Source organism: Bos indicus x Bos taurus, chromosome 25, assembly GCF_003369695.1.
Source record: "Bos indicus x Bos taurus breed Angus x Brahman F1 hybrid chromosome 25, Bos_hybrid_MaternalHap_v2.0, whole genome shotgun sequence".
Classification (NCBI taxonomy): Eukaryota; Metazoa; Chordata; class Mammalia; order Artiodactyla; family Bovidae; genus Bos; species Bos indicus x Bos taurus.
In genome coordinates this window covers 8032897-8057452 of record NC_040100.1, presented here as the reverse complement: position 1 = coordinate 8057452, position 24556 = coordinate 8032897, and the positions used below count along the sequence as shown (strand labels likewise).

Sequence of the window (24556 nt, the reverse complement as noted above, 5' to 3'; positions counted from 1 at the left end):
CTCTCCTGCCTCCTAGCTCTGCCCCTTGTCCAGGACTGTCCAATCCTGTCCAAATAGACGATGAGAAATCTCTGTCTTGTGTTCTCACCTCCACTTGGAAGCTCCTGGAGATGGTTTCTTAGATGGGAAAGGCAGGGAGGGCCTAGTAGGAGACCTAGGAACCCAACAGGCAGGCAGGGGGCTGATAGGAAGGAATTCTCAGAAGGGCACTTCATGGGCAAATGGTGCCCACAGCAGAGAACATTCTGCCAGTCTGAGCTCTTAGCGGACAGCGCAGGGGGATCCGTGACCTCCGAGGCTCTGTCTGCTCTTCAGAGTCCCCGTCGTGGAAACCGCTGGATCCTTTCTCTGTCCCTTCTGATCACAGCAGAGAAACGTATGGGGGAGGAGCTGGGGAAAGTCACAGGGGAAGTGACACCGGGAGATCCCTAGGCAGATGGAACTTTGACGCTTCCTGGTCCCACTTCCTCCGTGAGCTGCCTGTTGGAAGCCTTACTGCCTGTCTGCTTTCTGCTCTCATTCTTGTGGTAGAACCTGAGCCTTGGCCTTCTCTCTCAGATATGGGCCTCTTGCCAGCAAGGGGAGACCCCGCTGCCCTGGCCCTGCTGGGCCCGTGGTGCCCAGCCCGCTGGGTCACCCCTTGGAGCAGCAGAGCCAGGCTTTGGCTTTCCCACTTTCTGGCTCATTGCTCCCTGTTGAGTTGGCTTAGGAGGTGAAGGACGCCTCCAAGGACTGTATCTTCTCCAAGTCGTTCACTTCTAGAACCTGAGAATTGAAGAAACACACTCAGGAAGGGGGTGGGTGTGGCTTCAAATTAAACAGCTTAGTGGGGCCAAAGCCTTAGCCCGGGTGTCGTGCATGCCCAGCCCTTCCCCCACTGCCTTAGCAGAGCATCCAGGCCTGGTTCCATTGTCCCCTTGGGGCTGACAGTAGACATGGGCAGCAGGAAGCGTAAAGTCCAGAAGTGAAAACCAGTACCAGCCAGTGTGAGATTTTGTGGACCAGAACCGGCCAGCTCCCCGTTGCGTCCAGCAGCGGCATGTGTGACCTGAGGCTGGCGGTAGGCAGGGGGCTGGAGGAGCTCCCAGAAGCATCTGCCACCAGCAGGTGGCTGCTGGGCTGTTGGCCGTTGCGAGGGTAGGACAGCAGGCTGGAGGCGTCCATCGTTTCCTGAGCACCTTTCCAGCTCCTGGCTGTGGCCTGAGCCCAGTGAACCCAGGCCCTGTCCTCGGGGAGCTCCAGTTAGGGGCTGCGGACCCTTCGTCTTGTATCATCTTGAACATGAGCAGGGCTGGAGGACACAGTCACTGGGATGAGGAGGGAGTAGCAGGCACCTCGGGCCATCTGCATCAGACGTCTCCAGTATGGGGCTCCCCACAACCTATACTGGCATGGATTTATTACCATTTAAAAATATGATGGCTTCCCTGATGGTCTAGTGGCTAAGACCCTGAGCCCCCAGTGCAAGGGTCCCTGGTTCAGTCCCTGGTCAGGGAACTAGATCCCACATGCTGCAACTAAGACCTAGTACAGTCAGATCAATCAACAGATATTTAAAAAGTGAAAAAGTAAAAATACAATCACACACACACATATATAATGGCTTAAAGCCAAGTGAGAGAGTTGGAATTAGTCACTGTGGGAAGCAAGACCTTCATTAAAAAAAATTTTTTTTCCTTTATTTTAAATAGATTTACAGGAAAGTTACAAAAATAGTGGAGTTTCCATCTCTCTTACTTGGACTTCTTGTGTTAACATCTTTCATGATAACCGTAGTGCAGTTGCCAGAACCAAAGACTCACCATTGGTGTGGGACTATTAGCTAAGGACTTTTCTTATTTTCATCAGTTTTTTCTGTGGTGTTCTCTTCTCGATCCATGAACCCACTCTGCATCCAGTTGTCATTCCTCCTCTCCTCCTCCTCTGGATAAAACCGCTCCTCAGTCTTTCTTCATCTTCCATAACCTTGACACTTTGGAAGAGTTACTTTTGTCAAATGGTCTTAATTTGGTTTCATCAAATGTTTTCTCATGATTGGACTGAGGCTATGCTGTTTTGGCAGAAACGACAAAAAGGGTGTTAATTTCCTTCTCAGAACATCTTCTCTTGGAGTTCCTGATGATGTTTGGCCCGTTACTGGTGGTGCTGGGCTTGACCACTAGGAGTGGTTTCTATTGGACTTCCGCTCTCTGGTTACCACAGAGCCCTCATTTCGGTGAAGCTGGTGAGCTCATAGTTCTTTTAGGATTTGTCTTCAGAGTCTTGGGATTGTCCAGGAGAGCATTTTGTGACAGCCAACGCTTCGTTATCCATACCATGTAAAAAGATGAGTCTTGTCCCCAGCCGTGTTCTTCCCTGCCCAGTGTTCCCTCCCCTCCCCAGTGCCCCACCTGGAGTCTGACTTTTATTGGTTGATTTTCACGGAGGAAGTGCTTTCGAGAGTCGTGACCATCAGACCTCTTCGCCCGTCCTTTGAGATATTCTTCGTGGGGATCTTTTCTCTTAAAAAGAAAAACCAGAAGCCCTCAGTGCAGAGGCTGCTGCGGGGAAGTGAAACCGCAAAGGGGCCTCGGCAGCACCAGGGTCTTCCTCACTTTCTGCCAAGTCAGCTCCTCACATTGAGCTCTGTCCCCTTCTTCTCCCCAAGTGCCTCTCTGCCCAGCGGTCCAGTGAGCAGCCCCCGGAGTGTCCCCGCCACGGTGCCTGTGAAGATGCCGAAGCCCAGCCGGGTCCAGCAAGCCCTCGCAGGTAGGCAGGTGGTCTCCGGTCCAGTCATGTCCGCCGGGGTGGGACTTGCGGGTGGGGAATGTTTGGGGCAGGGGGAGGAGATTGTGGGGAGGGGGTCTTCTGACCCTCTGTGTTCTTGTGGAAACCCACAGGGGCTCCTTGGGGGGGCAGCGCCTTTTTTCATTGATGGTGACCTGTCCCTCCCCCCGTGAGTGAGCCTGGGTGCCCCCTCATTTGTCTCAGTGTGGAGGGGATCGTACCTGATGATGTGGGTGCACAGTTCCAACTTTCTCCATCTTTTACGTTTTCACGTCACCTTGAATTATGGTTCAGGAGTCGCTTTTCTGTTCTGACATGCTTTAGGCATTTCCCTACAGGGGCCCTTTGGGGAGTTCCTCCACCTTTTTTGGCTGGAGTTCACGTTTTGAGCAAGTGGCTTTTGTGTCTCACTAGGTCGTTTGTTAACCCTGCCCCTTTGAACGGTTTTCAGAATTCCTTCTGTGGGTGTTGGGAAGCCACTGAGAGTTGTTTTTTAACTTAGGGGGAATGTAGACTGTGGCATGAAGGTACACCGAGGTGTCTGGTGAACCGCCGTCATTTAGAGGTGGAGGCAGGGGAGGAAGCTGGCCAGTCCGTGTGCTGGGTGAGTCACTGTGATAGCACAGGGCGGGCTGGAGAGGCCCAGGCTGGAGGCAGAGAGGCCGTGTGGACCCAGGCTTCGTGCCCCAGGCTGGCTGACCACTGACTAGGGCCTTGGCAGTGGATGGAGGTAAGGGCTTCTGACTCAGTGATTGGACTGGTTGTGAGATGGAAGGAATAGAATGAGGCCTGGTGTGTGCTGCCAACAGCGAAGTCCTCGTGACTAAGGACGAGACTCATTTCATCCCAATAGCAGCTCTGTGCGGGAGGAACTTTGATTCTCATTTTACATTTGAGGAAACTGATGCGCTAAGAATTCCAGAAACCTCCCAAGGCCAGGCAGCCAGTCCTGGACAGAGTGGGATTCAGCCCCAGGCCTTGTTGGCCTCAGAATCTGGGCTCTTCACTATGACACTGTGCTGCTCCCGAGTCTGGTGGGTCCATGTCTGTGGCCGGTGGAGCTGTCCTGGAGGCGGGGGAGTTTGGATGGGCAGCTCAGAAGAGCAGTGTGGGGTGGAGTAGGGGGGCGTCTGCCCGCCCAGGAGTGTGTGAACTTACAGAGACTGGGTGGACCACCAGGAAGAAGAGCACTTGAAAGACATGGAAGGACCAGTCAGAGATGTAGTGGAGACAAGAGAGTGGGGCCAGGAAGGGCCCAGGAGGGGACATGCTAACCAGCAAGCCCTCCGGAACACACTCACCTGCTCAGCCATCAGCCCTCTGCTGCGGCAGAGAGAACAGTGAGCAAAGATGACTAGATAGTTCCTGCCCAGTTTAGGTCTTCTCGTGGCATCACATAGCCCAGGTACTTCGGATTGTGTGTGTGTGTGTGTATGTGCGCACGTGTGTACATGTACTGCTGGGGTGTGTGTGTGGGTGTGCGTGTGCGCGCACGTGTGTACATGTACTGCTGGGGTGTGCGTGTGTGCGCGTGCGTGTATGCGTACACATACTGCTGGGGTGTGCGTGTGTGCACGCATGCACGTGCATACATGTACTGCTGGGGTGTGTGTGTGTGTGCACGTGTGTACATGTACTGCTGGGGTGTGTGTGTGTGCATGCACGTGTGTACATGTACTTCTGGGGGTGTGTGCGCGTGCGTGTGCATACATGTACTGCTGGTGTGTGTGTGTATGCGCGCGTGCACGTGCGTAAATGTACTGCTGGGGTGTGTGCGTGTGTGTGCGTGCACATGCATACGTGTACTGCTGGGGTGTGTGTGTGTGTGTGTGCGCACGCGTGCGTACATGTACTGCTGGGGTGTGTGTGTGTGTGCATGCACGTGCATACATGTACTGGGGTGTGTGTGTGTGCGCGCGTGTGCATACATGTACTGCTGAGGTATGTGTGTGTGTGTGCGTGCACATGCGTACATGTACTGCTGGGGTGTGCGTGTATGCGCGCATGCATGTGCATACGTGTACTGCTGGGGTGTGTGCGTGTGTGTGCGTGTACATGCGTACATGTACTGCTGGGGTGTGTGTGTGCGTGTGCGCACGCGTGCATACATGTACTGCTGGGGTGTGTGCGTGTGCACGCGCGCATGCGTACATGTACTGGGGTGTGTGTGTGTGCGCGCGTGTGCATACATGTACTGCTGAGGTATGTGTGTGTGTGTGTGCGCGTGTGTACATGTACTGCTGGAGAGAGGTTGCGGGAGCAAGCCCAGCCTGCAGGTGCCTGGCTCCATTCAGCCCTGCAGTCGCTGAGGGCCTAATACCAGCATGGTCCCCTCTACCCGCAGCTCAGCAGTGGTCTGGGTGCTGAGGCACTCTCGGGGCCGGGACCCTCTCCTGGCCTTGTTCTCTGTGTCCCCTGCCACCTTTGCTCTCAGAGCGATCCTGGGGCGTTTTAACCTCCCATATGCTTGTCAAGGAGACAGACCCTGAAGCTCAGGAGTGGGTCCTGGCGAGGAAAGAGTAGACAAGTCAGTGGCCGAACACCGCCTCCCCTGAACGCAGGGCTCTGGCTTGTACTGTTGCTGGGGCGGCTGTGTGGGGCGCCAGGGAACCAGGGACCCTGGGCCCACCCCCAGGTAGCAGGGGCTGGAGAGACGTCTCAGCTGGGCAGTGGTTGTGGATTTGGTCATGGATCTGGGAGTACTCGTGCCTCACTGAGGTGAGCACCTGGGCCCAGGGGTTCTCAGGCAGGCTCCTGGCCAGCAGCTGCGCTGCGGAAGGGCTGCGTGCACCCTGCGCTGGAGGAGGGGCCGCCTCTCCGTCAGCCAGGCGCCTCGGGGGATGGCTTTACTGCCTGCCGCCTGGCCAGGGCCCCTCCCTAAGGGGTGTGGGGAGGAGTGGGTCCCCCAGGCCGGGGCCAGGCTCCCAACCAGCAAGGGAGGAGGAGTGTCTGCATTTTACGCTGCCAGGACCTGCCCAAGGCCGGTCAGCCCCAGGGGAGGGGTAACAGCCTCAAAGCCAGGTTAGTAAGGCCAGGGCAGGAGGAGGGTAGGCTGGCATCTGAGCCCAGTCACTAGACGAAAGGCCAACACTGGGCTTCAGAAAGGGGGAGTTCGCACGTGTGACCAGGTGTGGGACCTGCCGGGGGCTCTGGCAGACCAAGATGAGAGTGGGAAAAGCTGTGCTTGTCCGCCCTGTTACAGTTGTTTGGGGATGTTGGGAGTTTGTGGGGGGGGCACATCCCTGAGCCCTTGCTCTTGGGGAAGTTGTGATGGCCCCTCGTGTCCCTCCCCCATCCTCTCCACTGGATGCCGCTTTTGTGACGTGTTGGCTGCGGGATGACCTTCACACTTTTTCACGAGAAGGCAGACCGGCAGAGCCAGGGGCTGCTTCTCCGCAGGCGTGTAAACTGAGACTTACTGTCTGTGGCTGGAATGAGGAGGAGCGGGTCCTTCGTTAGAAGCAGCAGCAGCGCTGTCCATTCCAGCCTCTTGCGGGGCTGATGGCGTGGCCTCAGGGATGTCCGCTCCCCAGCAGGCAGAGACTGGGTCTCCCCTGTGACCAGGCCCTGCCCTGTGTGGTTGGATCAAGTGAAGACAGTCACAAAGACAGAAGCCCATGTTACGTCTGGTGCTGAGAATGGAGTGGAGTGAAGGAGATGAGCTGGAGGGGAACGTGGCCGTTCTAGATGGGTGGTCAAGGAGGGGCAGCTGGGAGATGGGTCTGGTTGATGGGCAGGGTCCGGTGGCTTCTGGGAGAATAAATCACAGTCAGCACACACAACTCCTGGGTTCCCATCAGGAATTGTTCTCTTTCCATCTGTCTGCACCCCCTGCCTGCTTGTCATCCAGTCCACCCAATGTTTAGTTCCCAGGGGAGCCACATTGGAGCCCAGGAACAGCCTTGGGATGCTGTGGCATCGCACTGCCTGCTGGACGAGTGCCCAGCGTCCAGCCTCGGTGTTCTGATGGGCACTCTGGCACAGTGCACCCAGCGCTGCCTGGGCCGCCAGACTCTGCTGCTGTCCTGCGCTGGGCACGTGGGCTGTGCTGAGAACCTCTGTTCTCCAGTGGGGGCCACGGTGGGGCCTGATGGAGCCCAGGGCCAGCTCCCCCCTGGCTGCTGTGGATCACCTCTGGAGAGGGCAGCAGGTCCGCCTGTCCTGTCCACGGTGCCCAGACTGCAGGCCAGATTCTGAACACCTGTTAACTCCCTAAGGGGGTGGCAGAGAGGAAGCCCAGAGCCCCTCTTCACGGCAGGAGGTGCTTAAGGGACGGGGAGGGGAGGGTGGAGGCCGGTGTGGACCACAGAGTAGCTGAGAGCATGGCAGGAGCGGTGCCTCCAGCAGGAGGATGTGCTCGGTTCCAGGTCCTTAGGGAGCATGGGTCAGGGTCAGCTAGGGCACGGGCGGAGCACCAGACTGAGGAGTGGGGCATCTGCTCTGCAGGCATCAGGGAAGGAGTGACAAGATTGGACAGTCCATTTGGGGTGGCCGCCTGCTGCCGCCCCTCCCGCTGTGGGCTGCCCCGTGTTCCCACCACGGCCAGAGGAGCTGTCTGAGCCTCGGCTGAGGGACCAGAGAAGGGAGCTCCGGGCTGGGACCTTAGCTGCTCCCGAAGAGTGGTCCTGGGGGCCATAGGGACACCTCGGTGAGGAGGCAGACCCTGGGGCAGGATTCCTGCCTGTTTCCCCCAGTAATGGCTCTGAAGGCACCTAGACAGGTCGGGTGGTGCACGGAGAACAGGCAGCACCCCACGGGGGGCCAGGCGACCGGGGGCCGCGGGGGCTCAGCTGCGGGGGCACAGAGGGAGACCCGCAAGCTCCGGACCATCCGCCTTTCCATGGCTTGGCTGCACCCTCCTGTGTTGCCCTCTGCTCTCCTTCCTCACGCTGGCATGGAGAGGCGGCCCCCCCAGATCCGCTCTGGATGCGTCTTGGGGTGGTGTTCTGCCCTCTGCCCTCCTGAAGCCACGGCCTCCCCATCTGCATGCTCCGGGCACAGGCTGATGGGGTGCTTGTTCAGACCCTCCTGGAACTTGGGGCCAGGGCTCTCACAAACTGGCATTTCACTGATTGTCGAGCTCAGCCCTGCCGGTCTGGGTGGGCCCTGGCAGCCTCGAGTAGCTAGATTCCCCGGGGAGATGGGCGAGTCCTGATGGCCATCGACAGTGCCACCTGGGTGCAGCTGGGGTTTGTGGCGGTCACGAGCCGGACAGCTCCTTCTAACGTTTCTCCCCTCTCTGCATGTCTGATCTTGCACCCCGTGTAGGCATGACGAGTATTCTGATGTCAGCCATTGGACTCCCTGTGTGTCTTAGCCGCGCACCCCAGCCCGCCAGCCCTCCCGCCTCCTGTCTGGCCTCTAAAAGTCACAGCTCAGTTAAGAGATTGAGGAAAATGTCCATGAAAGGTAGTTCCTGCTCACAAATACTCTCTGGCCTCTGCTCAGCCTCCTCCGAGCCTCGCTGCCTCTGACTCTCCCACACCGGCCTCTCTCCTCTGACCACCTCGGCCCTTCGCCCTCCCCTCGCCTGCGGGGGTGGTGATGGGCTCGGTGGCCCATCCTGCCCTTGGCAGCAAGCCTGGCCCCTGGGAATCCACTCCCCTGTGAGACCCAGAGTTCAGTGCTGCAGTGGAAGCGTGAGGGGCCTGTGCTTGAAGACTCAGTGACTGTAAACAGAAGTTCGAGGCAAGACGAGGCTTAGGAGGGGGGACAGCTCTGTCCCTTCCACTGGGGCCACCGTGTGTCTCAGGAGGGGCCAGCCCACGTGGGGCTGCTTCAGAGGGGCCCCCAACAACCATGCCATTCCCGTCACATGGCTAGGGGAGAAGGGGTTTCAGAACTGTTAGAAGGTGCTGTGTGAGTCTGAAGAAAATTCAAGAGGAGGGCCTGCTGCATAGTAAGTTCTACGCCTGTCATTTCTAAAACCGTGGCTCTGCTGCCCTCACTGGGCCAGAGAAGTGACTGCTTCGGGGACCTTCAGGATGGCGTGAGCAGGGCTCTGGCCCTGCCAGTCTGGGTTTGCAGTGCTCGCTCACCAGCTTTGTGATCTCATGCCAGCTTCCGCGTTCACGAGCAGTGGGCCTCCTACCCAGCAGACCGGTGTGGGAAGAAGAGGAAGTACACACGCAGGGGCAGTGCCTGGCACATGGTGATCGAGTTCGCTGCCTCTCTGACCGTCGGGAGGAGGGGAGGAGGGAAGCCAGGGACGGGTGGCCCTGAGAGCCCAGCTGCCATCACCACCCCTAGCCTTGCTCCCTCTTACTCTGCCTCAGGGCTGGATCTGTGGGCAGGGCCGCTTCCTGCGACACTCGGGGTTTGCTCTGAAAACATGGCGTTCAGCAGACCCTCTGGCCTTCCTGGGCTCAGATGTCCTTTCGTGGGGTAGGCGGTCACCTGGCTGGCCCTCTTTTGAGAAAAGTGGATCATGGAGAGTTACTGTCAGTTTCGAAAGGCTGCCTGGACGCGGGGAGGCGGGAGAGGAAGGGGTGCTCAGACAGGCCTTGCCGGAGGGGTTCTGGGGTTCAGCTGGAGACTGGCCTGTCACCGAAGTGGCCTTCTAGACCAGCCTTTTCTAGAAGGTCTCTCCCCTGAGTAGAGTCCCAGGTACTAGGCTGGCCACCTGGTGCTGGTGGGGATCGTGCTTTGGTCTGGCTTTCTCTCCAGTGAGCAGAGTCAGGGTCCTTGAGGTCTGTGTCTGGGGATGTGTATGCGTGTGGATGGGGGTGCCTGATCTGCATTGGCTTCTAGCTGCCTCTCAGGTCATAGCAGCTAATGTCTTTTCAGTGCTCACCTCTTGGGCTGGCGTCAGATCCACTTTTTAGATGAGTGACCTGAGACTCAGAGGTGACCTGATCTGGTCCCAGATCCAGACTCCTGATCTGGTCCCAGATCCCAGAGCCAGACTCCATCCTGGCCTCACCCAGCCCCGACCCCTCCACTCCCTCCTGCTTGTCACCGGGCCTCCTCTGGTCTAGAGGGGGCTCCCGCTGTTGAGCCCTCAGACTTGTAAGGCTCTGTAGCCACAGGCTGATGGCTGGGAGCTTGGGCTTACGCCAGAGCCCCTCTGGTCTCAGAGGCTGGGACCAGGAGCTCCCCCGGACTTGAGGCAGGCAGGCCTCCCCGCGCCTCCCTCCCAGACTGGGCCGGTCTCCCCATCCCTCCCTCTGCTCCTGTTTTGCTGCCACTCTGTGACTCTGCTGATTGACTCTCTGGCTGCAGCGGGAGGTGGGGAGGGGGTGCTTGTCCTTGGGGTGGGGCTTGTTCGGTGCAGGGCCTCCCCTCCCAGCTTCACGCCCAGGTGCACACGGAGGCGTGGGAGGTTTCGAGAGGAAGAGGCGGGGCGATGGAGCTGTGGGCAGCTGAGGAATCGAGGAGGTGGGTCACTGGCACCCCAGTCCAGGGACAAGCCCAAGAGCTCCGTGGTTGGCTGTGGCTGTGTGGCCGTCTCTGCGGTCGTGTGCACACGGATGTCCCCGCAGGGCGGGCGTGCACTGTACACACAACTCAGAACACTTACTTCTCTTACCCAGACTCTCTTCTGAGAGTAATGAAAGTTGAGTAAAATCACCTGGCCAGAACACACTCCAGGGCATTTGTTTAGAAGCTGCTCTTTAGCCCTCCTGCATGTCCTCTGAAGCCTGGGTCTGGGCTCCTGAGTGAAGGTGCGCGGGGCCGTGGCTGAGGCCCCGCCTGTGGCTCCTGAAGGCCGTGGCCAGCTGCCATCTCTGCTTCTCTTCCTCCAGTGCTCCTGGGGCCACCCCCCACCCCCCACCCCGGCCCCCGGTGGAGCTCTGGACTGTTCTGCGCCTGGCCTGTTCTCTCCTCTCCTGCACACTAACCTTCCCATCTGAGCCATCCTAACCTCCCTCCCGGCAGCTTGGACCGCTCCCTGTCCTCCTCTCTCATCCCAGCATCTCCAGTTTGTTCTCCTCAGGATACCATTTATGTTCTTCTCTCCTAGGAGGGTCCCCAAAGCCAGAGCCAGAGCAGGTGATCAGAAACTACACCGAAGAGCTGAAGACGGCCCCGGAGGAGGTGTGTGTCGTGGGGGCCGTGCTGCTTTTGCTTTTGTTTGGTAACGGGGTGGCTCAGACGAGGCCCCCAGCCTGTCCTCTGCCGGAAGGTGCCTCGTCCAGAGACCAGTCCTGCCCCGCTGGCTTCGGGCAGGGCCAGCTGGGGTTCCTGCTTTTAACCCCGTCACGGCTTCACCTGACCCGTCTCTGCTGAGTCTCATTTTGGGGCTGTGATGCCACTGTTCTCCAGTTTGAATGGAGAGCCCTGGAGAATCCTGAGGGGTGGGTTCAAGGTCACGTGTGCCGGTTCAGAGCTGGGGACTCTCTGGCCGCCTTCTCCTGCAAGTCGAGAACATAGGAAGCATCTGGTTGGTAAAGGTTTGGACAGAAACTTGGAAGTCCTTCTCACCTTGGGCTTCCCCTCCTGCCCACCCCCTTCACAGGAGTCTGTCCATCTCTCTGCCCTTGTGCTCACCTGACACAGCTGGGTTGTTTGGCCCCCGGCAGCCTCCCCGCCAGCTGCTGCTGATCACACAGCCAATGTGTGGCCGTGATGGTTTAGTACCCACTGCTCATGCCACCTGCCTGTTGCCATGTTGCTGTGCTTACAGAAGCAAAGAGATGGCCCCAGCCTTTTCTTGAACCAGGGAGGGCTTCCTGGAGGCGGAGGCATCTTATACTGGGCAGAATGCCCACAGGAGTCTAAGCAGGAGGAATGCTTCTGCTTACCCTGATGTGTAAGACAAAGCCCCACCCCCAGTCATGGCCTTCAGGGCCTCCCGGGACCTGGTCCCCTCCCCTTTGTTCCCCTGCACCCAGGTCACCCCTGCCCTGCAGGTGCACTGGCCCCTAACAGCAATGCTGGCTCCTGCTTCAGTACGCTCTCTTCTCTCTCCTGCCTGCCTGTTGCTGTGCTTGTGCTTCTGACAGGTTCCCTTTCCCTTGGAAAGCCCAGTGCTGTGGGCCCCTCCTGTCCTTTCCTCTCTGCCTGGCTCTTCTGCCGCCTTCTCAGCCTGGGCTCCAGGCGTCACAGCAGCCCCCAGGCTCAGTGCCACCTGCCATCCCCTCTGCCACGGTGACAGTGACTGCTCAGGCTGCAGACACCAGTGACCCCTTGGTGCTCCCAGCCTCCAGAATGGAGAGCTGTGGGGTTGACTTAGATTGGGGTCCAGCATTTCCGCAGATGACGGCTGGTCCTCAGGACTTGCCCTTGTGGCGCAGGGGCAGTGGGTGAGCCTGCCCCGTGTGGGGTCTCCCTCCAGGACTGCATCATCTGTATGGAGAAGCTGTCCGTGGCGTCTGGGTACAGCGACGTGACCGACAGCAAGACCTTCGGGCCCATGGCCGTGGGCTGCTTGGCCAAGTGCAGCCACACCTTCCACCTGCTCTGCCTGCTGGCCATGTACTGCAACGGGAACAAGGTACCCATGGCCCCCGGCCGGGGTGGGGGGATCGGGGTCACCTGCCCGTCCCGGTTGTGCCGCACCTGAGCAGGCGACTGGGGCTTGCCCAGAGACCGCCTTGAGACGTCCGCAGCCCTGGCCTTGGAGCGGAGGGGGCTGGGGGTGGCGGGTGACGCCAGGCTGCCCTGCCTTTGGTGTAATTTAGCCAGAGTGGACAGAGGTCGGGGAGCAGAGAGAGCCAAGGCCCGTGGGGCTTTGCCTGGGCTGTCCTCTGTGCAGCATCCTTCTGCCACGCGTGCCGGCCAGGGCTCCAGCCTCGCAGTCCTTCCGTCACCGGGTTTTCTGTTCCATTTTAAACATGACTCAGCTGTGTAGCAGAGAAGGCAATGGCACCCCACTCCAGTACTCTTGCCTGGAAAATCCCATGGACGGAGGAGCCTGGTGGGCTGCAGTCCATGGGGTCGCGAAGAGTCGGACACGACTGAGCGACTTCACCTTCACTTTTCTCTTTCGTGCACTGGAGAAGGAAATGGCGACCCACTCCAGTGTTCTTGCCTGGAGAATCCCAGGGACGGGGGAGCCTGGTGGGCTGCCGCCTCTGGGGTCCCACAGAGTCGGACGCGACTGAAGCGACTTAGCAGCAGCAGCAACTGTGTAGACTTTGGTTTATAAACCTAATTTCTCTAATTGATGCCAGTCTCTTGGTACTTTGACTCTTTAATGAAAATTGCATAATGAGTTTCTGGGGTAAAACTTACCTTTCCAAGAACATTGCCAAAATTGAATTTCTTTGCAAGGAGTCTGCCAGGGAGCTGGGCGACTGGCCTAGGACCCGCTGGGTGACCAGGGAACCAAACCCGTGTCCCTGCAGGTCTCTTTCCCATCTAGTCAGCGGGGTGGCTGGCCTGGGTGCCCTCTCAGGGCCACCAGCTCAGTCCACAACCTTCTGCCCTGTCCCAGGATGGAAGCTTGCAATGTCCCTCCTGCAAAACGATCTACGGGGAGAAGACTGGGACCCAGCCCCGGGGGAAGATGGAGGTGTTCACGTTTCAGATGTCCCTCCCTGGCCACGAGGACTGTGGGACGATCCTCATAGTCTACAACATTCCCCACGGCATTCAGGTGAGGGGCACGGCACAAGAGGAGCCTCCTTGGATCTTTCTGGAATCGGCCCCTCTCTGGGGCTCTTCCTGTCCCACTCTGTCCCCCGGGGTCACTGAGGGGGCCCGGCTGCCCAGTCAGACTCCCAGCAATCAGGAGGCACTCGTGCTGGGGGCTCCATCCAGCCCTTAGGGTTGTGGAAGCAAAGAGATGGCCCCTGCCTTTTCTTGAACCAGGGAGGGCTTCCTGGAGGCGGAGGCATCTTAGCTGGACTTGTACTGGGCAGAAGGCCCACAGGAATCTAACCAGGAAAAACAAGAGCTTCTGTTGGGCTAGCTGGCTGGCTGGGGAGCCCACAAGCAGGAACCTTCCCAAGGGGCAGAGTGCAGGGCAGAGAGGTGCCTGCAGTGAGGCCTGACCGCTCTTGAGGGACCAGCTCAGTGGGCTGACCCAGACCTGTGTGGGGTGTGGAGGAGCAGGAACCTCAGCTGCAGGTCCCAGTGGAGACCCAGCAAGAGTCTGGGCTCCTCAGGTTTCTGCCTTGGACCGGGGGATCTCAGCATCCCCCAGAGCCTCGTTGGCTAGGAAGATACAGGAGGACAGGCTGTCCCTTGCTTTTGTCCAATTATGTGCTTTCCCCTGGTTGTCCTCCAAAGTGACATTGTGCTCAAAGTGAAACTGGAAAAATTAGAAACATTCTAGACAGCAGTAGAGCCACAAAGCAGGAGGGGGATTTGGAGTTGTACATGGTGTGTCTCCCGAAGAAGGCAATGGCACTCCACTCCAGTACTCTTGCCTGGGAAACCCCATGGATGGAGGAGCCTGGTAGGCTGAAGTCCATGGGGTCGCGAAGAGTCGGACACGACTGAGCGACTTCACTTTCACTTTTCACTTTCATGCATTGGAGAAGGAAATGGCGACCCACTCTAGTGTTCTTGCCTGGAGAGTCCCAGGGACAGGGGAGCCTGGTGGGCTGCCGTCTATGGGGTCGCACAGAGTCGGACACGACTGAAGCGACTTAGCAGCAGCAGCAGCAGCATGGTGTGTCTCCATGGGCTGAGGGCAGAGCAAGGGCTGAGCGTGGTTCCAGCCCTCGCCCTCTGGGTAGCCTGCTGCCATGGTCTCGGGGCCCTGCTCCATCCGGAGAGAGCAGTGGAGGTGCTGTGCGCCCCAGGGATGGTGAAGCAGGCCCTGCCGTCCAGTCCAGAGAGCCCTGTGCCCAGAGGGTTGCCAGTGAAGTAGGAGCTTCCGGTCTGGCCTCTGACAGGTCTGGTTTCCTCAGGGACGTGGAGGCCGTAGGGTGTGTGGTGCCCAGCAGAGCAGCATGGGTTCAGGGAGGGCAGGTGTGGGCAGGCCATGTGCACGGTGGGTCGTTAGAGCGAGACAGGAGACAGCGGTTGATTTGGTCACTTGCGTGCAGGAGGAGCCCCGCCTGGAAGGTGTCGGGGTGTGGCTGGGGAGAGGGGGCCCTGTCCCAGCAGCTCTGCAGCCCGCGAGCCCCTCAGCTCCCACTCTCACCATCTGTGTTCCTCCTGCAGGGCCCTGAACACCCCAACCCTGGAAAGCCCTTCACTGCCAGAGGGTTTCCCCGCCAGTGCTACCTTCCCGACAACGCCCAGGGCCGCAAGGTAAAGGCCCGGCTGCCACCCCTGGGAGCAGCCTCCGTGCCCCTGCCCCGCAGCTGGCAAGTCCGGCCTGGCTGCCCCTGAGCAGCGGGTGGCTATTGGGTCGGGAGAGCTAGCTCGGTGGCCGCACCGGCTCTGCCTCTGCCCATCTTACTGCAACAGGAGGAGGGGATGAAGCCTGCGGGCTGGCTGGGGTGTGGGCTGCCCCTTCCTGGGGACCTGCTGCAGGTTAGGCGTCCGGGTATGGGGCATCCAGGCAGAGACGACCTGACCACAGGTGCTCTGGGGGGAGGACAGGGGTCTTCCTGCGGCCTAGTGTGATGGGATGGGGCGGAACCGGGGCCTCTTCACCCTGGGTGATGGGGGTGGCCTGTGGAGCCGCCTCTGCACTGAGTCCTGATTTGGGGCTTCCCAGCTCAGAGGAGGGGCTTCCCAGGTGGCTCAGCAGTAGAGAACCTCCCTGCTAAGGCAGGAGACGTGAGTTCGATCCCTGGGTCAGGAAGATCTCCTGGAAAAGGAAGTGGCGTCCCACTCCAGTATTCTTGCCTAGATCTCATGGACAGAGGAACCTGGGGGCTACAATCTATGAGTTCGCAAAGAGTTGGACACAACTAAACAGCTATGAGAAGGCTGGGGAAGAGCATTCCAGGCAGACAGAACAGCCAGGGTGGTGGCTTTGGGTGGGGACAGCCCCAAGGGCGCGGAGAGGCTGAGGGAGGTGAGGGGGTTGTCAGGAGTGTCTGCCCTCCAGGCCAGCCCCTGCAGCCAGGGTTTGTTCTGAGCACTCCTTCATAGCCTTCTCCTGCTCCTTCCCCACTGCCCCTTCCCCCCTACCCCCCACCCCCCCTACACATCATCCCTTTCCCCTCCTCCATCCCCTCCCCTCCCCGCCCCATCCCCTCCCCTCGGGCAGGTCCTGGAGCTGCTGAAGGTGGCCTGGAAGAGGCGCCTTATCTTCACAGTAGGGACATCCAGCACCACCGGGGAGACCGACACAGTGGTGTGGAACGAGATCCACCACAAGACCGAGATGGACCGTAACGTGACAGGCCACGGCTACCCCGACCCCAACTACCTTCAGAATGTGCTGGCTGAGCTGGCCGCCCAGGGGGTGACCGAGGACTGCCTGGAGCAGCAGTGACCTGCGGCCTGGCTGGCCCCATTCGTCCACCACAACGGCGGGCTCCATGTGGAGTGCAGGCTCCCCATGCCCACCCGTCCCCTTCCCTGTGCCTGCCAGGCCTGGTTATCTGTGGAAACCGGGCGAGCGGCTGGGAGTCGTACATGTGGAGGCTTCGGATGCCGCTACCTCAGTGTGTGGGCCCCTCCGTCCTCCGTAGGCTGCGTGGGGCCCCCAGTGTCCGGGGTGAGGAGAGGCTGCCTGCCGTGTGCGCCGCCGGGGCAGGCCTGAGTCTGGGTCAGCTTTTCATACCTCAGATGTTCTGTTTGCAATAAATGCCCTAAAGCCAAAGACCGTGGGCCCTGTGGGTTTGCCGTTGGAGAGACTGCGTGTGTACACGGGTGTGTATGTGTGAAGGCCAGCCCACACACGTCTTGCTGCATCAGAGAAGGAATGGACCTGCCAGGCTTCCTGTCCAACCTTTGTTTCTTCCTAAATGAGACACAGGCTGCGGGGAGGCCAGGAGCCGGGCGCTGACCCGAGCAGCTCCTCTGGCCCCACCCAGCTCTCCTTGCAGTGGGCCTTCAGCAGCTCTGCCAGGGAGACCCCGCAGCTCCTCCCATTTACTTCCTCAGGGGTTCTGACTTTCTAAGCGGGTTCTGACTTTCTAAGTGCTGCTCATGTGGGGGCGTGTACTGCTGTGTCCACTTTACAGATGAGGAAACGGAGGTTTAAGGGCACAGTAGTAGAGCTGGGACTGAATCCCAGCCAAATCTGGTCTGATCCCCGCCCTCAAGGTTCCAGTTCTTCCCAGTCTTCTTAGAAAGAGGATCCAATACTCCTAGGCCTCCTGAAGGTGAGCGGGGGTGGGGGTGGGGGGGTGTGCTTGTGGCCTTCACAAGCCCTTTTCTCCCTAAGAAAGAAACTTAAATTCTGTTTTATGATTTGTTGTTACAAAGATCAGCGTATGTTAGAGTATTTACTTTCACCTAGAAGTTACTTTCTTTCCTCTTCTGATTGTGAAAAGAAAGTAAGGCAGCTTGGTGAGCCCCTGGCATCGTGCCCCCTGCCCTGTGGAGAAGTTGGTTTGGGGAGGGCCAGGAGGCCCCGATAGAGAAGCTGGAGCCCAACGCTGTTAGGTTCCACAGCGAGACTCGCTCCAGGGCTCACAGGGCAGAGGGGTGGTATGGGTACCTGAGTGCCACACCCTCACCCTCGGCTCCCACCCCCACAGCGCAGTCAGAGAGCAGGAACAAAATGTTTGCACATCTTTTGCCTGATCAGAGTCTTGTATTCACAGTATATCAAGAACTGTCACAATGATAAAAAAAATTTTCAATTTTAACGGGCAAAGGACTTGAACACACATTTCTCTGAAAAAGCTACACAGATGGTGGACAAGCAACATCATTAGGGGAGTGCAGATCAAAACCACAAAGTGCTGCCACTCAATACCCACTAGGGTGGTTATTATAAAATATATAGGAAATAAATACTGGTGAGGATGTGGAGAGAGTGGAACCGTTGTCCAGCGCTTGTGGGAATGTAAGATGCAGCTGCTTTGGAAAGCTGGCGACCAGTGCCACAAGAAGCAGTTACCATATGACTCAGCAGTAAACTGCTAGATAAATATCCAAGAACTGGAAACATGGCCACGGTAGCGTTCATAATAGCCAAGAAGTGGGACGACCCAAAGAGCCATCAGCCGATGAATGGATGAACAAAATACGATCTGTCCGTGCAATGGGATGCTATCCAGCTAGAAAAAAGAACGAAATGCTAACACATACAACATGGATGAGCCTTAACATTATATCAAATGAAAGAAGCCAGGCAGAAAATGACACATTGTGTGATTCTGTCTATATGAAATATCCCGCAGAGGCAAGTCCACTGAGACAGAAAGTACATCAGTGGTTGTCAGGGGGGAAGGGGGATGGGAAGTGACCGTTTTAATGGGTACAGTGTTTCTTTTTGGGGTGATAAGGTTCTAGAATCTGGTGATTTATGGCAATGAAGTTTAAAAGGAAGTCTACAGGGCTTATGTTATATGGAAAGTGTAAGGTTTTCTGATAAAAGAGTTTGAGCAACACCTCCCTGCTCCTCCCTTCTTCCTACCTTGAGTGAGAACACGATGCCTGAAGCCACAGCAGCCACCTTGCTGCAATGAGAAAAAAATGCCAAGAGAGGGAGTTCCCTGGTTGTCTAGTGGTTAGGACTCTGCTTTCACTGACCTGGCCTGGGTTCAGTCCCTGGTTGGGAACAAGAATCCTGCAAGCTGTAAGGTATGGCAAAAAAAAAGGTCGAGAGAATCTTAGAGGCATGGACCCTAATGTCATTTGACCAAACCCATACCAGCAGCCATCTTTCTCCAGAATTCCTGTAAATAAAAATCCCTTCTTGTTTAAAACAAAAACAGCCTCCCCAAAAAACAACCCCACCAAAACAAAACCCTCTAAACTGTACATTTTAAAGGGACATCTTAGGTTATGTGAATAATATCTTAATTTTAAAAATACATATAGGGAATTACCTGGAGAAGGAAATGGCAACCCACTCCAGTGTTCTTGCCCAGAGAATTCCATGGATGGAGGAGCCTGGTGGACTGTGGTCCGTGAGGTCGCAAAGAGTTGGACAAGACTGAGCGACTAACCCACTATAGGGAATTCCCTGGTGGTCCAGTGGTTAGGACTTGGTGCTTTCACTGCCAGGGCCTGGGTTCAATCCCTGGTCAGGGAACTAAAATTCCTCAAGCTGAGTAGTGTGGCCAAAAAAATTAATGAAAATTTAAAAGAATTCTAAAAAGTAAAAAAAAAAAAACATATATAGTGAGAACCCAAGGGAGTGATGTCAGCAGGGCACTTGCCAGCTGTCTGGGCTCTATGATCACAGGAACTAAGGGAGGATGTGGCCTTGTGAAGGGAGGGCAGGACCACTGGGCCCTGAGGGAGCTAGAGCTGGCCCCTTCCTCCTCTGGGTGGGGATGGAAGGCCAGAGGGAGGCTCCTGGTACTCGGGGTGCAGGAATCCCTGGCATGTGGCCCTCCTCCCCAAGGCTGGGGGTCTGGGTGGGACCCAAACTCAGACGTGGGCCTCTGGGGTGACCTGGCCAGCACCCGGGGGTCCAGGGGCCTCTCTCAGCCCTGGCCTGCCCCTGCCCAGAGCCCTGCCCAGCCCCCTCCCTGGGGTGGGCTGGGCTGGGAGGCGGAGTGGGGTGCTTTTACATTTTCAGGTCTTTCCAGCCCTTGGCCAGCAGGGCAGCCTGACTAACCAGCTCCTCCAGGCCCACGGTGTGCGGGGGAGAGGCGCAGCCCGGGCTGGCCAGACCAGCCCCAGGCTGTGGGTGTGGAAGCAGGCTGGTGGGTGCGCTGCAGGCCATTATGGGGCTCCCCTCCAGGCAGCCTCGCCTCTGGCTGCTGCTCTTGGTGGTGCTGGGCTGGCCCCAGCCCTGCCTCACCCTGGGTAAGTAGGGGTCCCGGGAGGGGTGCACCTGGCCAGACCCTAGGGGCTGGGGCACCTGTTGGAGTGATTAGACCCTGGGACCCCCCACCCCCCACCAACCAGGAGAGGCAGCCCCAAGGGCAGTGGGCCCTGGACCCTCACACCTATCTCCACGGCCCCAGACCTCATCCCCTACACGCCGCGGATAACCTCCTGGGACCTGGAAGGGAAGGTCACGGCCACCACGTTCTCCCTGGAGCAGCCACGCTGTGTCCTGGACAGGCACTCCAGCGCTGCCGACACTGTCTGGCTGGTGGTGGCCTTCAGCAACGGTAGGTCATGGTGCAGGTCTGGGGCCTGGGGTGACGGGTGGGTCTGAGGACAGCTCCAGGGCCCTGGCAGCCCCGCTCAACTCGGTGTGAATGGGGAGTTCGGGCTTTATCCTGTGGTGGATCTGAGTGGTGGCGTCTGATTTGTGTCTGGAGGGGCACTCTGGGCTCTCAGGCATGGAGGGCGCAGGGCTATGGGAGTGGACCACCTGTCTTCTGCCCTCTGGCCCCAGCTGCCTGTGCCTCCCTCCTGCAGCCTCTAGGGTCTTCCAGAACCCCCAGACACTGGCTGAAATCCCAGCCTCCCCACGGCTGCTGACCGATGGCCACTACATGACACTGCCCCTGACCATGGACCAGCTGCCCTGTGAGGACCCTGCGGACGGCAGTGGGCGCGCCCCCGTGCTTAGGGTGGGCAATGACGCCGGCTGCCTTGCTGACCTCCATCAGCCTCGCTACTGCAATGCCCCCCTCCCGGGCCCGGGGCCTTACAGGTGAGTCGCCTGACCTGAAACCTGGAAGGGAGCTGCACTGGGAAAGGGAGGGTGGGGGTTGGGTTCTGAGACCAGGGCTGCCCCCCACCCTACCCCCGCCCCAGTCTCCGCCCAGGCCTCTGTCCTGGCCCCGCCCCTTCCCGGCTGCAGGCCGAGCCAGCCCCTCCCCTTCTCCAGCTTTGGTATCTTCCTGTGTGCGGTTGGATCTCCTGGAGGGGCAGGTGGCCTCCACGAGGAGGTGGGCATCACAGAGCCGGTAGGGGATGGGCCCAGCATGTGGGGAGGGGAATGCTGGAGACCGCTCCCCCCCAACCACAGGTGGGTCTGGCAGGAAAGTCAGCCTGGGGCTGAGGGTGGAACCCGGGTGGGAGAGCAGGGGTCCAGCGAGCAAGGGGACAAGGCCAGACATCCTCAGGGTGACCAAGTGCGGCTGGGGGAACCGGCAGGTGCCACAGGGACGGCGGGGCAGAGTGTAGCCGCCTTCCACGCCCACGCCCCTCACCCTCTGACCCAGTGGCCACTCACTGACTCAGCCTCCCGCCCTGTCCCTAGAGACCACGAGAGCCGGCTCCCGTCAGTAGCAGGTGCCAGCCTGCCTGGATCCCAGAGCGCCCACCCCGAACAGAGATGCAACTCAAGTTCTGGGCGGTGCCCTCGGAGCTCAGCCTGCCCACTCCCCTGATCCTGGTCTCTGAGCACGCCCTGAGCACACCTCTCCCTCCTGGCCTTTGCCAGGAGGGGTGCCCCCTCCTATTGGGGGGCCTTCCAAAGCCTTGCAGACTCCACACAGCCAGCAGTTTTCCTCCGGAGAAGAGGGGCTGGGGCCTCACACACCCTTGTGAGCCACCCTGAAGCCCCCGTATGTGGCATTTAGTCACGGGGACCCCTGAACCAGAGAGGGTGTCTGAAGAGTGACGGTTCAGATGGCTGAGTGCTGGTGGCAGAGGCTGCTGTGGCCAGAGAGGTCTCGGGGTGCTTAGCACAGGGCGCCCCCCTCCCCTGAACATGACAGGCCCACAGCCTGGCCGTCATGGGCTGCCTGGGGCCTGGCTGAGGTGGGGGCCTTGCCCAGAGCAGTCGAGGCTCAGAGCCTCACCCCTGGTCCTCTCCCCCAGGGTGAAGTTCCTGCTGACGAACTCCAGGGGCTCACCCCAGGCCGAGACGAGGTGGTCCGACCTCATTGCTCTCCGCCAAGGTAGCGTGGAGGGCTGGGCGCTCCAACTCCAGTGTGCCCTGTGGGCCAGCCAACTTTGGCACCCTGGTCGTGCTCAGCCGGCCCCTCCCCTGGCTACCATGGGACTGGGGCCCCCGAGTCAGAATCCAAGTCCTGGCCACCCCCTAAATAGAACCTCCCACTAGAGGGTGAGATACTGGGTCAGCCCCCTGGGCAGAGACACCAGCTCTGTCCACCCCAAAATGTTTGCCAACCCTTGGGTGCCCTAGGCTGAAGCCCCATCTTGGACAGAAATAGTCTGCCCTTCCTTCAGGGAGCCAGCCCTGTGCTGGGCACTGCTGGGTAGAAAAGAGGGGCCAGGGCAAGAAAGAGGCTGGAGCCGTGGTCCTGGGAATTCTGCTCTCAGCAGAGCGCCAAGGACCAGCGGTTCAGCAGACCAAGAAAACTGCACGTCAAAGGCCGAGTGTCCCATGGAAGGCCTGGGAGACAGGCTGCAGAGACGGGTCAGGAGGGGAGGGGGCGTGGGTCTCGTTACGTGAAGGCCTTGAATGCCAGGCTCCAGGGAACAGGGCAGCACCCGGTCGGCCCTGAGCTCCGCTGCCCCTCTGCCTGCCACGGGTGGTGGGAACAGTCCGGCCGGTGAGACCACAGCGGAGGCTGGCAGAGCGCAAGTGCCGCGGCAGAGAGGGGCAGATGAGCGGGCTCAGGGTGCCGGCTGGGGACGTGAGGCAGTCAGCATGGCGGGGAGGTGACTGCCCTGCGGTCCGAGGGCAGCCTCTGAAAGCCGCTGTGTGTGCAGGGAAGTCCCCAGGCTCCATCGACACGTGGCCCGGGCGGCGGAGTGGAGACATGATCATCATCACCTCCATCCTGTCTTCTCTGGCCGGCCTCTTGCTCCTGGCCTTCCTGGCAGCCTCCAGCGTGCGCTTGTGAGTGGCGACCCCCGGAGGGCCCCTTGCCCCCCCATAGCCCCTGCTCTCTCTCTGGCCCAGCACCTTCTGGAAGCCTTGTAGTTTTGAGTTGGGTGGTTCCCCTTCCAGCAATGTGCAGGGAATTTCCACCCTGAGTGTCTCTCATCTAGGAGCTCAGGGAGGCAGTCCAGCAGGTCCTCTGATGATGGGTTCATAGACGGGGCCACCTTGCTCTGCCTGGGCCCTTCTCCCTGACAGTGAGCCCTCAGTTGTTTCAATGAACTGATACCCAGGGAGCCAGGGTGGCCACCTGGAGGAGGTAGGCCTCCAGCTGGTCTTCCCAGGGAGGAAAGGGACATCAGAGGCTGCAGGAGGAGGGCTATGGGAGCTCGGCAGCCCGCTCCACCCAGCAGGGAGACACTCCACCCACAGCCCGTCTCCCTGTCCCCAATCCAGCTCCAGCCTGTGGTGGCCGGAGGAGGCCCCGGAGCAGCTGCGGATCGGCTCCTTCATGGGAAAGCGCTACATGACCCACCACATCCCGCCCAGCGAGGCAGCTACCCTGCCGGTGGGCTGCGAGCCTGGCCTGGAACGCTTCCCCAGCCTCAGCCCCTAGCTTGGCCCACCTGGCTGGGGCTGGGGCAGTGGGGACCTGGGGGGTGAGTGCACAGTGCACGTGTGTGTGTGTGGGTGTGTGTCCCGCATCGCACCTCCTGCCCTGTGTGAAATCCCACTGCTAGCAGCCCTGCCTTGGGCTTTCTCATTTCCCCCGTCTCCAGGCAGTTGGGGGAGGGCCTCAGTCAGACCAGGCATCCAGCCCCCAAAGCCATCTGCCTCTGATCTGCCTGCTTCAAGCGAGGCTGGAGGTCATGTAGACACACTGCCCGAAAGGAGGCTTCCAGGCCCCAGGAGGAGGCCTGCAGCGGGCTGGGCTGGGCTGGGCCATATTGGGGTACATGAGGCCCCTGTCTGTCCCTCCGTCTGTCCCTCACTGGCGGCCGGAGCTGCAGTGAGGCCTTCAAAGGTGCCTCCATCTTCCCTGGACGTGGGTCCTTTCTGAGGGTGGCCCTCACTGGCTGGAAGGTCAGACCGTGTAGATCTCTGTGACGATCCGGCTACCACATCTAACCTCCTTGCACATGCAGATGGCACACACACTCATGCACTCACTCCCATTCCACAAGCATTTGTTGAGCGCCTGCTGCATGCCACACACACAGTGTTAGGCATGGCCTCACGCAGGGCTCGCTGCTGTTCTTCGGGCGCTCACTCACTGCTCTGGGCCTCAGATGACCACGTGTCCTGATGTGACCTGTTACTGTTGGGGGGGCTATCACCCCCTCGGACTGTCACGCACCCTCGAGCTCACACTTCTGAGACGATCTGCCCCCGATGGACTCTGCTGTCCAGTAGCCAGCGCCCGCATCACCCAGCAGGAGCCACTTGACTCTCCAGAGTCCGTCTCCCTGCAAGACCGGTGATTCCCACCGTGGACACAAGAGGGCGCCGTGGCGCCGCGGTTGCCGAGTCCCGCGCATGCGCACGTCTGTGCACAGCCGAGCGTCCCGCCGCTGGACCTGATGTCTCACAGCGGCAGCCACGCAGCTGGGTCTCTGGAGGTCACGGCTCCAGTTTCCACCTCGGCCAAGCCAGAGGATGAGCAGTCACACTCTCGTTTGAGGATCAACGGTGTGTCGTCCCACTGCACAGCTGTCACCGTTTTCTGGATGGAAAAACATGCTCAGTGATCTGCCCACGATCCACTGTCCCCAACCCCGTGTCCCCCGGCCGCTCCCAGGCCCTTCTAAGCCTGACTGCGGCTCCCAGCATACAGGCCGCCCCGAGGAGGGCGCCAAGCGGGGAAATCTACCCCCCTTCCCTGACTTTGGAGATGAATAAATGCAATCTGGCTCCTCCATCCCCGTGGTGCCCGCGCTGGATCTGCAAGAGGGGCAGTTACACGCGTTGCCCAGCCTGGCTCCGCCCTGTGCAGCCTGCCCCTGACACCAGCCCGGGCGCTGCCCCGAGCCTGTCGTCTAGATTGCTAGCCCTAGCTATGCATTGGGGTATCCCCATCTCCTGATGGCCCCAGGGAAACCCACCCCCAATGGGGTGGGAGGCAGGGCCAGGAAACCCACCACTAATGCAGGTGGATTTAGCAGTGCTCCTTCCAGGTAC

The 24556-nt window shown here is 59.4% G+C and overlaps 2 protein-coding genes and 1 non-coding gene across 8 annotated transcripts in view; all 3 read left to right on the top strand.

The window, feature by feature from the left end:
* Window positions 1-16381, top strand: part of DTX2 (deltex E3 ubiquitin ligase 2) — a 36471-nt gene extending 20090 nt beyond the window's left edge. For 3 of the 4 annotated variants that reach the window (XM_027526958.1, XM_027526960.1, XM_027526959.1), the window contains 7 exons: window positions 2648-2748; window positions 8035-8175; window positions 10730-10803; window positions 12044-12202; window positions 13145-13306; window positions 14824-14913; window positions 15824-16381. In XM_027526958.1, the coding sequence (XP_027382759.1) occupies window positions 2648-2748; window positions 8035-8175; window positions 10730-10803; window positions 12044-12202; window positions 13145-13306; window positions 14824-14913; window positions 15824-16051 (955 nt within the window). In that variant the 3' untranslated portion in view covers window positions 16052-16381. The remainder of the gene's footprint in view (window positions 1-2647; window positions 2749-8034; window positions 8176-10729; window positions 10804-12043; window positions 12203-13144; window positions 13307-14823; window positions 14914-15823) is intronic. The other variant, XM_027526961.1, reaches the window with a different exon arrangement.
* Window positions 16382-18697: 2316 nt separating this feature from the next.
* TRNAE-UUC lies at window positions 18698-18769 on the top strand. Its single transcript has one exon. It is a non-coding gene; the product is annotated as a tRNA-Glu (tRNA).
* Window positions 18770-18795: 26 nt separating this feature from the next.
* UPK3B (uroplakin 3B) lies at window positions 18796-24296 on the top strand. 3 transcript variants are annotated; one of them, XM_027526962.1, is made up of 7 exons: window positions 18797-19491; window positions 19653-19802; window positions 20056-20293; window positions 20471-20611; window positions 21409-21488; window positions 22267-22396; window positions 22835-24296. In XM_027526962.1, exons 1-7 carry the CDS (start codon window positions 19410-19412, stop codon window positions 22992-22994), a joined length of 981 nt encoding a protein of 326 aa, XP_027382763.1. In that variant the 5' UTR covers window positions 18797-19409; the 3' UTR covers window positions 22995-24296. The 3 variants fall into 3 exon arrangements, with proteins under 3 accessions (XP_027382765.1, XP_027382763.1, XP_027382764.1); XM_027526963.1 differs by lacking the exon at window positions 20471-20611 and having other exon boundaries at window positions 18800-19491; XM_027526964.1 differs by lacking the exons at window positions 20471-20611; window positions 21409-21488 and having other exon boundaries at window positions 18796-19491.
* The last annotated feature ends 260 nt before the right edge of the window (window positions 24297-24556 follow it).